We start from the raw sequence: 12,522 nt of genomic DNA, 5'->3' as shown, positions 1-12,522 counted from the left end.
TTTTATGGAGATGTAGACCTTTGATGTTTATAGTAGGTGAGGGACGGTGCTTGCTTTTGCTAGATTTCTCACTTTGAAGCTTTAGGAATTCCTGTGGTCACACCCCATGCTGCTTTGTGGCTTCCTTTGATCAATTTAGCTAGATTGTTTGATATTCTAAAGGGAAGCCCTTTCTTTACTTATGCTAAGATGTTTGCCCTTCTGTTTGTGTTTTCTCAGTCTCTTGACTGGATCAGCTCATGGAGGATGAAGGTGTTTTCAGCGGGAAGCATCTACATGGTTTAGAGAGGGAGGAGAAATGGCAGTTTGTTAAGGAGAAAGAGAGAATGGGGGGTTTATAGCTTAAAACCTTCTAACACTTTGTTGGTGGATTCCATTTTGTCAGAGCCCTATTGAATCTGTGGTTAATTTCTCTTACATCCATACTCTCCTGCAGTGTTTCTCAACCTTAGCAACTTTAAGATATGTGGACTTCAACTCCCAGAATTCCCCAGCCAGCTATGCTATGCTTGCTGATAAAGTTTGTTTTTCTGTAATGGAGTCATGAAAGCCAGCTGTTGGAGAACAGTTGTTCTTTTGTAGGCAAACAAGAGGAAAACATTTGGGTTTCTTTCCATAACACAAACTTTCTTGCATTTAAGATAGCACAGACTGGCATTTTTCTTGGCTTCTCAATAAAAAGGATCATTGCTTCACTGAGAAAATGTAGCAATCACACAGCAAGGATACCTAAAAGCTTCAGACGTCAGCAGCTGTTTGGGGCTCCACCGCTCCATGCCTTTTATGAGATTATTATACAGTTTACATAAAGAACAACAGGTGGTGCAAACCAAAAAATCGGAATGTTCTGCAACAAACGTCTAGTTACATAATTGTATTGCTAGTGGAAAAGTAGTCAGAAGTCTTGTAGATAATTCACTGTGATTTGAGAAATGGTCATTTGTGGAGGAAAATATGGCGTATTACGTTGAGTCACATTTCCAGAAGCTTTCAGGATCAAGCAAAACAGATAGCACTGTCTAGGCTTTAGTCCTAAACCAAGCCCAGCTAGAGGAAAGCTACCAAAGGAAATAGCAGGCATCGGGAGGGTCCCCTCCAGTATCCTCAGACAACACTTTTGATCTTTCAACAGGGGCCTCTCCTGAAAGTTTTACAATGAGCTGGGCCATAAAGATGGAGGCACATGTAATGTTTTAACATTGGGACTGCCTTGGAATCATTTTTATGTATTCAGTACAACACATCTTTCCTGAAAAATAGTTCTGTTATTTTAAATCATAGCCCTGGTGTTCTCAGAGTAGAGGCAAACCTTATCGTACCCCACTCACACATTCCTGGTTCAGGAATATTATTCACATGGCATTTTAAAAAATAAATAAAACAGCTATGCTGGAACCAGTCTAGTTTAGACTAAACAGCAAAAAACAATACATGAAGCAGAGCTAAGAAAGGCAAAGATTTCTAGATTTTTTAGGAGATTGAACAGCTGGGTTTTACCCACTACCTCACTGAAGAATCATCAAAGAAAAACGCATAATGTGGGTGTATTCTGGTTTTGTTCCATTTCCTCTCTTTTTTCACCTTCTTATTCTTATTTTCTTCTCTTTTTTAGGCTTTTAGGGAGACTTGCTATATGATTCTAGCCATTTCTGACTAGAGAGATGTGGGCCTAATTTGGAAGAGGAATGTGGCATACTTGATGAGTCCTCTGACATAACAATAGGCACAGTTAATAAGAAAAATTAAAAGTCAGACCAACTTGGTAGAAATGCAAAAGGTATAGAAGAGTGAAAACAACTTGATCAGGAAGCTGGAGTAACTCCCTGTGACACTTTTTTTAATCTCTTTAGGTTAGAAAAAATGCAAGTAAGAGAGAATTCAATATAAAGTTATAAGAAATATATTTATAAAATGATGAAATGATATATGATGTGGGGAATACTTTTTTTTCCTCTTATAAGGAATGAAAAACAAAATGGCCTGTCCCTCTAAAGTGATTCATGGTATTTATTAAGCTGTTATCATATATTTTCTTTCATCTTTCAAAAAGGCAACTATATGATAATTATGCTTGTTTTTAACCAGTTAATCAGTAAATTTATAAAAAGTAGAAGTTATAGTAACTCACAACCCATTAAAATGACTTTGTATGTGTGCCTTTACTATCTTTTCAAATGCAATTATTTGACCTTATAATGTATTGCTCTTTAATATTGGTGTGTTTGCCTTGTACTGCATATCTACCACTATCATTTTAAGAGTGATTTATCATTTTAACTTCATCCTTTGAATCATTACAAGAGCCTGTGAATTTGGGCTCACCAACAGCTGGGTGTGCCTTGTGGGTGTAAAGTGGCATACTGTTTGATCCTATAGCCCAGGTGCCACATTTTCTGAGCTGGCTTTGGAAGCTGCCATGAATACTAATAATAAAGCCTATGAACACATATAAAGTAATCATTTCTTATTTCTTAGCCCATCAAAGTCAATTCTGTCTGCATCCCATTGATACCAGCTATCTTTTTCTCAGCCTTACAGTTTGGGAACCATCCATCATGAATGGGATAGTTGTGTGTTCATAGCTCTTAAGTGATTCCATTCTCTCTCTCTCCCTCTCCCTCTCCCTCTCCCTCATGTTCCTCTTCCAGGAGAGGATGATGATGATGATGAATGTGGTGAAGAGAAGCTACCATCCTGCTTTGATTATGTGATGCACTTTCTGACCGTCTTCTGGAAAGTCCTTTTTGCGTTTGTCCCCCCAACAGACTACTGGAATGGTTGGGCTTGTTTTGTAGTGTCCATCCTCATGATTGGCCTTCTCACAGCTTTCATTGGGGATTTGGCATCCCATTTTGGTTGCACAATTGGCCTGAAGGATTCTGTGACTGCAGTCGTATTTGTTGCATTGGGAACTTCAGTGCCAGGTAAGGAAAAAGAAAATAGCAAAACACTTTCTGCTATTGTTTTTCATGTCATCCACCTTTGCTGAGAAATGAGGATTCCCAGTAGGGCTGGAACAATCCAGGTTTTGGCAGCAATTACTTCAAAACAATTCCACTGGAATCTCATGGATTATTTCAGGGTAAATGAGCTTCTGTGGATTGCAGCTTTAGACTATGTTCTGTTATCTCTTACTCCCTATTAACCTTGCTTAAACCAGAAAATTTATTCTTGAATTATCTGTGGCTGAAAAGCCACTCCATCTTGATTACATTTTGACTCTGTGAACTAACTTTTATTTAAAGTGCTATTTCTTATTCCATTAGTTATTCAGAAGTGATGCATTCTCACAAAGCCTGCCAAATTTATAGTAACCATAATGAGATACCTACAGAATCAAAGTAGGCAAGATGCTAAATAGGTTTTGGTATCTAAAAGTCATACAGAGAAGTACTGCATCAGTTTTGTATTGCTTTAGAAAGCAAACAACCACGATCATGATCATGAAGCCCAGTCACAGCAGGGTCCATGCAAGGTATGGATAAAGGGATTTTTCCTCCCTTTCGTGGTCCCAGTGATGCATCAAGGCAATGGTTGTTTTTCTCCTGCTGTAAAGATCACTTTGGGAACTGACTATAGAACTATAGTAGCCTGTCTCCTATGGATTGGGCAGCCTAGAGGCTGCTATTTGCATTTTAATATAACTCTGTGGAAGATAAATTTTTAGTGCCACTTATGTTTTGTCTGTATATAGAGAAGTAGAGGGGGAAAAGAATTCAGGCAAGGCATAGTTAATTTTACTTAAAGGCAGAAGAAAACTCACTGAGACAAGACCAATAACAGTGGTTCAAGGAACAGTATAATCTAAGGATTACCTGATGCATTTTTAGGTTGTCCCCAGCAGTGGAGTTACAAATCATATTTCTCTGCACATAAACGAGGCAATCCATTTTCCAGGATAACCATTTTACATCTAAAATATTAAGTTGTATTTCTTTAAAATAACTTAATAAAGAAAGTGGCATAATAGAAAATCAAGACACATTCCTGGGTCCAAAACAAAGATCCTTCCATCTCCTGCCACCTGATTTTATAGATACAGATATAGATTGGAGATGGCAAATATTAATCATGGAATTTCCTCGCTATACAGCTTGTGCCCTGTCATTTAGCAATGGGCCTTCCCCACTATGAGAATGTCAGGGAAGTTTGCTTGCTGCCACTCTATCCATACATACAGTTTTCCATATAAATGTCACATACAGATTTGTATCATATCTGTTAAGAACAAATTCAGCAATTTAATGCAGAAGCTTTTCAGATTTCTTCTACTATATTGACTATAAGGTTACAATAATATTTTGGCCTGCAAGGATAAAGCAAAGCAGAATAACAATTCTCAGCAGGTCAGAGATCTTAAGAATTAACTTTCCTGGTTTTTCCAGATTGGCTACGATGAAAAGGCTTGCACAAGAGATAGTTGTAATCATTATGCTCAATTTTTCCTTGTATTATATTAGTGGCATTTCATTTTGAACATATCATTTTAATCACTTGTAATCAGTCCTTTGTCTTTCCCATCCCTGAGCTTATTAGGCAATTTTTCCTTTTACTAGTTTTACCTTTAGAGAGAATTAAAAATGAAAGAATGAAGAAAAAATGAAGACGAATGAAAAAAATATCCATCCTGATAATAATTAAACTTAGTATTAATACTTATTGGTTTTTGAAATCCTTTTGTTCCCTAGTCTGTTTCAAGATGGCTAACAGTAAGCATAATAAAATGCTTTATATATTGCTTAATAGAATCCATTAATGAGGAGGATCTTGATATATCTATGTCCAGTAGCAGGGAAGACAACCAAGGCTGAGCAGAGGAAGTGAGCCAGTGGGGAAGTCACAGCTAAAGTAGCCAGATGTAAGGGCCAGTTCTATTATTTAGCATTGTGAGGCAGTCACCTCGGATGACCAATGCTGGGAGGTAGCAGGAAGAAGTTGGAGAACAGAACTATGCATCATGCAGTCCTTCAAACACCCTCTAAGCTAGCTTCCTGCGAGCTGTGATTCCCTTGTAGCAATGAATCTCATGTAACTCCATGCCATTATAGGTTGTAACTCAGTGATAGAGCACATAACAATGTAAGCAGATGATCTTGGAACATTCCCAGGTGGTCACATTGCCAGTGTGGAAGAAAAATCCAAGTGCCTGTCCAGTCAGATTTTGTACATTCCCCAATTCATTGGCAATAATTTACTTTAAGTTGCCAAGAGAGGGAGCAGAAAGGCTGGCAGACTTCCATGTTTTCAGTTATGTAACAGTCATTTGGTATGCAGGAATCAGCAGCTTTTCATGATCTGGAGATAAGGTTATCAGCTACCAATGTCTGCACATCAAACTGCAGTTACATGACACAAATCAGTAAATGGTTGGAAGAAGTGCCTTTGTCATTGACCTAAGCTTCCTGTGAAGTTGCTAAAATAGGAAAGCATGACCTGAGGCCCCAGGACCATACACAGCCCCCGAGTCTTGGATATGGCAAGCAGAAGCCTTCCAAAAGTTGCTGCTGAATTCCAGTCAAAATGAAATAAAAGAGGGAGATTTTTAAATAAGGGCGAACCTACCACGTTTGAGTGGCGAAACCCAAAGAACCAACAAGTATTAGAGTGTTCTTTATTTCTTTACTGCCATCTATTGATCACCCAGATTTTTGCACCACAGTTATGGAAGGCCTAACTAAGGTAGAATACACAGATTTTTAAAATAAATAAATTCTTAATAGCTAGAGTTTATAGTTAAATCCATCTGTGGCCCAGTTCCGTGCTTCTCTAACAGTTGTATGAAACTATTTATCTGCATGTCAAAGGGCTGTTAAATTGTTAACCAAGTTTGTTTGTTTGTTTGTTTGTTTGCTTAATAAACTCATTATGTAATAAACAAAGATAAAAACATAATATAGTCATCAGAATAAATTTAAGGAAGGAAAAAAAGGTAAATCAAGGCCCTAATAAAACTCTCACTCCCATAGATCACACACAACCATGCCAGAGCAATATTTGTAAAATACAGTGGTCAAAAAGCAAAAGGTGCTCAGAAATAGCTGATTACCTAAGGCAAGCTTTCTGGATCTGGTACTTTCCAGAGGTATGGATCTGTAACTCCTAAAATTTTCAAAAGCGTGGCCAACATCCACACAGCTGAAGGGTCCAGGTTGAAGACAACATGTTCTCTTTTTTCTTTTCTTTCTTTTTTTTCTTTTTTTTTTTTTTTGTGATCACGGGCCACTGTAGAGGTTGCACATGTATACAACTGGTACTAAATAGCACTAAAGATTTACCCTTAGTTATGGTACAATCTCAATTCACGCTATATATCATTTTCCTGTAAACAAATTCAAGCAGTAAAGGCATTCTTGCTGCCCATTCTCTAGCTTTTTTTGTAATTATCAGATACATCTCAAACCTTCTGTGGGCAACATACGCACTTGCCATACTCTGATATTTCTATAGCTGAGGGTATGGTATCACACCAGGCCTGGGGTCATGAGGTGTGGCTGAGCCCGTATATCGGTTGTGTTGATTTGTCACTGTATTGATGAGTCAGTTTTTTACCCCATCTGGTGTTTTTTTAATGTATGTTGCCTTTCTGTTTTTGATGCTTTTATGCTGTTTTTTAGTATTGTTAGCCACCCAGAGCCCAGAATTTGAGATGGGCTGCCATGTAAATTGATATTATTAATAAATAAACTAACACATTTCATAAAAACCATCACGTGAATGAAGAGTATTTTGCGAGTAACCTTGCAACGCACTGCCTGCCAAGAACTCTGCTGGTTGGCTGTTGCCGAAGGACCTAGTATGAGCTTTCTCATTATGAGATCAGTTCTGCAGTCTAATTATTAAGTTGCTGTGGAGAGCAGAGGCAGAACTGTGAAGAACTGTGGCAGTTTAGAAATGTCCACAGTGCTGTTTTTATGAGTGAAAGCAGCTTTTGAATGTCAATGTAGATTAACATTCTTGCTCTACCTATTTGGCCTTGCCCATGCATGGGATGAAGAGCAAGCTGCCAGCTGAGGCTTCACAATTTTGCATTCAAGACTCCATAGGAAAAAGCTGTTTCTAAATTCCTGCACAAGTTCTATACTTTAAAGAAGTGCTTCTGTATGCTGAGCTACCTTTTCTTTCTTTTTATCCAAGATGATCTAAGGGCACTGTACTGAAAACATTCGATTAAAGCAGCCTGTAGTCTTTATCTTTGATTTTTTTTTCTTTTTTACAAAATACACCCACTTGTATATTTGGGATAGATTTTAAGTAACACTAAATTCTCCTTTAATGATAGTGAAATATTTGTGATTGGGGCATCATAAGATTAGCAATTGCTCCAGGAAAATAGAGTAATGGGAAGGGGGGAGGTGTAGATTTCCAACAATGCTTTGAAATAATGCTTTGAAATACAGAGAGAGACAATTAATGCACAACTTGGACCTCCTTCTAATCTGATTTTGCAGAATGGGAGCCAAGCTGATCTTTTCAAAGTAATGCCTGTTTCTTTTTTTACTTTAGGTTACATTTAAATTGGTATAGTGAAGCAGTTAAAACAATCTGCCCTCAGAACTGATTCAGAAGTTACCATTATCAGGAACTCACTAGATGTCTGCTTTACACAAGCCACTTTCTGAGCTGATTCACACCTTGTGCTAAGCCAAAATTGGCTGTGCTTTTGGTTTAGTGGTGTGATCCTGCCAGTCATGGTTTACTATTGTGCTATGCACCCATTGGGGTTTAGCATCATCAAACCATAGTGTTCAGAAAACCCGTTAAGTACAAAGTATAAATGTGAACCCAGACTGTCTCACAGTCCCTTACACTTCTTTTACAGTTTGTGCTAGGACTACAAGTAGACAGTGCGTGTTTAATACTGTTTTTATTATCATTAAAGTAATTAATGTTAACCATGAGCCAGAGATAGGAACCATAGTCTCGTTTTATATTTTAAATCACAGTTACAAGGAAAATTACACTGTATTAATCATGGTGTTTTTTTAGTTGTATAGTTAAAACTGGAAAAAAGAATATTATGCCAGAGAAGGAAGGATAAGGAGAGAGGCTAGCATCAAATTTGCAAAACAGATTTGTTTGTACTGTCAGGCACAGTGGATCCATATATAATGCTATATAGCTTCTAAAGTAGAACATGTGCAGGAGAAACGTGCAAGATGAAATTGTAGACTCAGCTTCTGCTTCTCCCATGCATCAGTCCTCCTCCAATGATTGCAGGTGCAGTTACAGGCAAAAAACAGTCTGAAATGAAGAGATATGCTACAATCCCCTTTTAGTTGTTGCTACTTCAGTTCCCTTAATATCTGAGCCACTGGGCTTAGGTGGGTTTAGTTAATATCTATTACTGCCTTACAGCCAGAAAACCCACTATACTTCAAATATGCATGTAAGATATATACTGAAATACATACATCTAAAATCTATAGATATAAATAAAAATAAGCATAAAATACAATAAAATGGCATAATAATGATGATGATCACTGATTAATGCTATCCTGCAGTTATAAGTGAGATGAATAGAACAAATAGAGGCACTGAATCGAGCAACAGGATACATCAGAGCCCTGATCAGTCAGAAGAAGCCACCAATAAGCTTCCTATTCCCCACCAGGTATTTCTTCAGAATGGGATCTGAGATTCCCTGTAAAAAGAGCAAAGACAGAAGCATATGGCTCAGGGACTCTACAGAGCCATCCCCACATGGCATATGTGCTGATGTGGAGGGATATTTTTATAATACTCCACAGAACTGCAGAGGGGAATACATCCAACCTGGCCAAGGTGAAGACCTGGAGAAATTTCAGAACTGAAAGGGAGGAAAGATAGGATGATAGCACATATCCATTTGGGGAAAAAAATCCATGGACTATAGGATTAGATACTAGGCTTAGATTAGTTTGAAAATCAATATTCCAGATAACGCTGTTTTAAGATCTGGCATTTCAAACCTTAATGGGCAGAGGCTTTCCAAAGAGAAACCTAAAGACTGCAGTTTGCTATTAGCTCTTTTTAGCCAAGTTGATTTAAAATGGTCTCTAATTACCAGTGGAGCCAGAACCACAGGGGAAAAAAGCCACTGGACTAAGGTTGGTAGAACATCAGTTCTAGACTCTGCAAGTCTGAAGCCTGTCCAGATCTGTGCTTAGGGCTACATTGTTTGTCGGTGTATTATTCTGCTATTGCTGGAAAACCATTTGCCAAATAAGACTGCAAATCAGAGTTGCTTGAAGATTACAGGAACGCTGACCAAGAGGAGGAACAAAACGTGAGAGTTGATCCAGCATTTGACTTCTGTATATGTACACATGTAAAGCAAGACCTCTGCTAAGAATCCATCTCCCTTTCCCCTATAAAAGTTAAAACACCAAGCTCCTTGAAACTAGGGACAATAGTACAAGATAAATAATAGTGTTTCTTTTCACTTTGCAGATACATTTGCCAGCAAAGTAGCAGCAACACAAGATCAATATGCAGATGCTTCCATAGGTAACGTCACTGGTAGCAATGCTGTGAATGTTTTCCTGGGAATCGGCGTAGCCTGGTCCATTGCTGCAATCTACCACGCAGCCAATGGGCAGCCATTTGCAGTCCAACCAGGCACCCTGGCTTTCTCTGTCACCCTCTTCACTATATTTGCTTTTATCAGTGTTGGCGTGCTCCTCTACCGGCGAAGACCAGAGATTGGAGGTGAGCTAGGCGGGCCACGGACTGCCAAGATTCTGACCTCATGCCTGTTTGTGCTGCTTTGGCTCTTGTACATATTTTTCTCATCTCTGGAAGCCTACTGCCACATAAAGGGCTTCTAAAGAAACTATTGAAGATAGTATCTATATGTATCTATATATAGAAAGAGAGATATATAGATATAGATCTAATATTATTGAACAGAGGAAGAAAAGACATTTGCCATATTCACTTACCTATTGATGGAATGTAGCTTTGTGGTAGGAGTTTGAAATCTGCAGGAGTCTTCACCAGGAGCAGCAGCATTGCAATGGAGACGTGGATGCAGGGCCATCTTTGCAACTCAGCCTACAAGGTCATGATGGAGTTACTTTGTATTTTCCTTTTCCCTCCCTCTCTAAGGAGCAGTTGGATCTCAAAGGAGGTTGCTTGGAAAGACCAATGGCCAACTTTAAGTTATATCATATTGGGCGAATGACTTAAATGGGAGTTCTTGACTTTCTTACCAAAATCTTTGTTGCCTTCTTCATTAACTCAAGAACAAGCTGAATCACCACCCTCAATGACACATGTGAGTCTAGAGTGACCAACACAATCCAAGGGGGTTCTAACCCCATGCTGTTTGTTGGGGAGGGTAGTTTTGTTTTGTTTTTTTGTTTTGTTTTGTTTTTGTTTCTGCTTTGATCCCTCCTTTACTGCTTGGTTCTTCAGATGTTGTTATACCACAGAAATCCCTTTCCCATTTTTTTCAGAACTCTATTTGTGACCAGCACCCTCTTAAAAGAAAAATAGCCACCTAAACCATATTTAACCAGTTCTCCATTTGCTCCAAACTGTGGATTATAGACTCATGCCCAAAGCCCTAGTATCCACCTCTAGCATTATTTTTTCCTGTATTTCTGACATATTTTGTCAGATTAATTTCAGTTTCCTCCCCTGCCCTCCCATCTGCCAATATTTGCTGCTATGCTCCTTCTCATACTCCAGTTTGGGAATGCTTTCATTGTACTTGTTGTAACACTTTGCATGAATGAAGCAAACCATAATCTGTAATATAGCATTGAATAGTGATAGTGAAGCTGACTGACCATTGAAGATGCAAGGGTGTTTCTTTCCACATCTTTTCTTTTCAATGAACAGGGTGAGAGTCCAGAAATGGCTGGTATCCATTCTGTTGCTCTATGTAAGGTTCCTAAGAAGCAATAACCAAGAGCTGGAGAGAGACCTATGTTTTAAAGGGAAGAATCTGTACAAGTTTCATTACATAAAAAGGAATCTGTTTGCCAGATAAGCATAGGACAGACAGAAAGTTGTTTGTACTGAGTCAAGCCAGTAACCTATCTAGTACAGGACTCTCACTGAGAGTGGTTCTCTGAGGTCTCAGGGAGTAGCTTATCCAGCCCTGTAACTATTTTAACTGGTGATTCCATGAATTGAACTAGAGACTGTTGACATGTGCTCTACCACTGACTTCTGGATGAATTAAGCCTGTTTGTGATTAGACTGTTGGAACTAAGTGGGACTTAGCATTGTTCATTTTAAGTATGAATAGCTGTGTTGAACCCTAAATCACCAGAACATCCTTGAGCTTTTTTTCAATCACCCATTTCACCCAGAGTATTCATGCTGCATGTGCTCCAGATGCCAATTCTTTCGTCTCTTGCATTGCTTATTCTCTCTGCTCCTGCTCCTGCTCTGTGGAAACCTCTAGACCTTTGTAAAGGGCAATCCACCATCAGAATACTGTAATTCAAATTTACTCCTTTGTGCTGGAGTTAAAAAGTTCTACCACCCATTGGCCTTCAGAACAACAAAGGGTCCTAACAGAAAAGTGGCACTATCTGAATTGTCTGGCAGTGAATTAGCATTTATCTCCATCAATTAAAAATATCAGTATTGTTGTTTATTATTTGATCATTGTCAACAATGTACTCATCAATGTTCAGAGTACATTAAGATACCAAAACAAAGCTTTACTTGGGAAGTATCATCCAGGGACAGTGCAACTGAACAGTCTAGTGATATTTATTTTGTAGCTGGTTTGTCTATTGGTTTTTCATGCTCCTTCCTTCTAAACTTTTCATTTATCAGTGTTTCCTCACCACCCACTTCTGAAATATCTAAAGCAGGCAATTCAAAAATGGAATTAGGGAGAATGAAACTATTGAAATAATTCATTTTTCTTTCCTAACTAAAGATAGAATCTATTTCTGGGCACCAGAGAAGTAAAAATGTGCATGACTTTGCTGCTCCCTGGTCACATGGAAGCAGTATGGATGCTCATGTGCGGTACAGGATGCTCACGTGTGATACCCTAAAAATGGACATATAAACACTTCCTTATTGCAGTGGTAAGCATGCAATAGGCCTGATTCTGAAAAAGAAAACTGACAGGTAATTAGGGGAAGAAGAAAGCTATTCACTGTTTCCATACCATAAAAATGTAGCCATGCTTACAATGATTAAGGAGCTGTTCTCTGGAGTAGCAATGGAGAATCTATGGCCCTTTGGATATCATTGGACTCCAGTTCCCACCAGTATGGCCAGTAGTTCAGAATCATGGGAGCGATATTCAACAATATTTGAAGAGTCTCAGGTTTATCTACTTCCAGTTGTGAAAATGGAAAGGTATACTGTATGTGTAAAATATATTTCTCATTGTCACTTTAGCAGTGCTGCTGGATGTCAAAGTTAAAAAAATCTGCAGACATTTTTCCAGGTTTTTCTCCCAAATATAGAAGGGGAATATTCTGGCACATCTTTTGGAGTTCATAATTTCCCCTTTATTCAGTTGGCTGATGCAACAATTCTTCTATAACTATGATATATTTTCAC

The 12,522-nt window shown here is 38.5% G+C and overlaps 1 protein-coding gene across 2 annotated transcripts in view; it reads left to right on the top strand.

Moving 5' to 3' along the window:
* SLC8A1 (solute carrier family 8 member A1) overlaps positions 1-11,971 on the top strand; it is a 236,085-nt gene extending 224,114 nt beyond the window's left edge. For both annotated transcript variants that reach the window (XM_063302070.1, XM_063302077.1), the window contains 2 exons: positions 2,649-2,924; positions 9,433-11,971. In XM_063302070.1, coding sequence (XP_063158140.1) covers positions 2,649-2,924; positions 9,433-9,809 — 653 coding nt within the window. In that variant the 3' untranslated portion in view covers positions 9,810-11,971. The remainder of the gene's footprint in view (positions 1-2,648; positions 2,925-9,432) is intronic.
* Positions 11,972-12,522: the final 551 nt, after the last annotated feature.

The sequence above is a fragment of the Candoia aspera genome, chromosome 1 (genome assembly GCF_035149785.1).
Source record: "Candoia aspera isolate rCanAsp1 chromosome 1, rCanAsp1.hap2, whole genome shotgun sequence".
Lineage (NCBI taxonomy): Eukaryota > Metazoa > Chordata > Lepidosauria > Squamata > Boidae > Candoia > Candoia aspera.
Note: the sequence above shows the minus strand (reverse complement) of the source record. Positions and strands in the feature narration are given on the sequence as shown.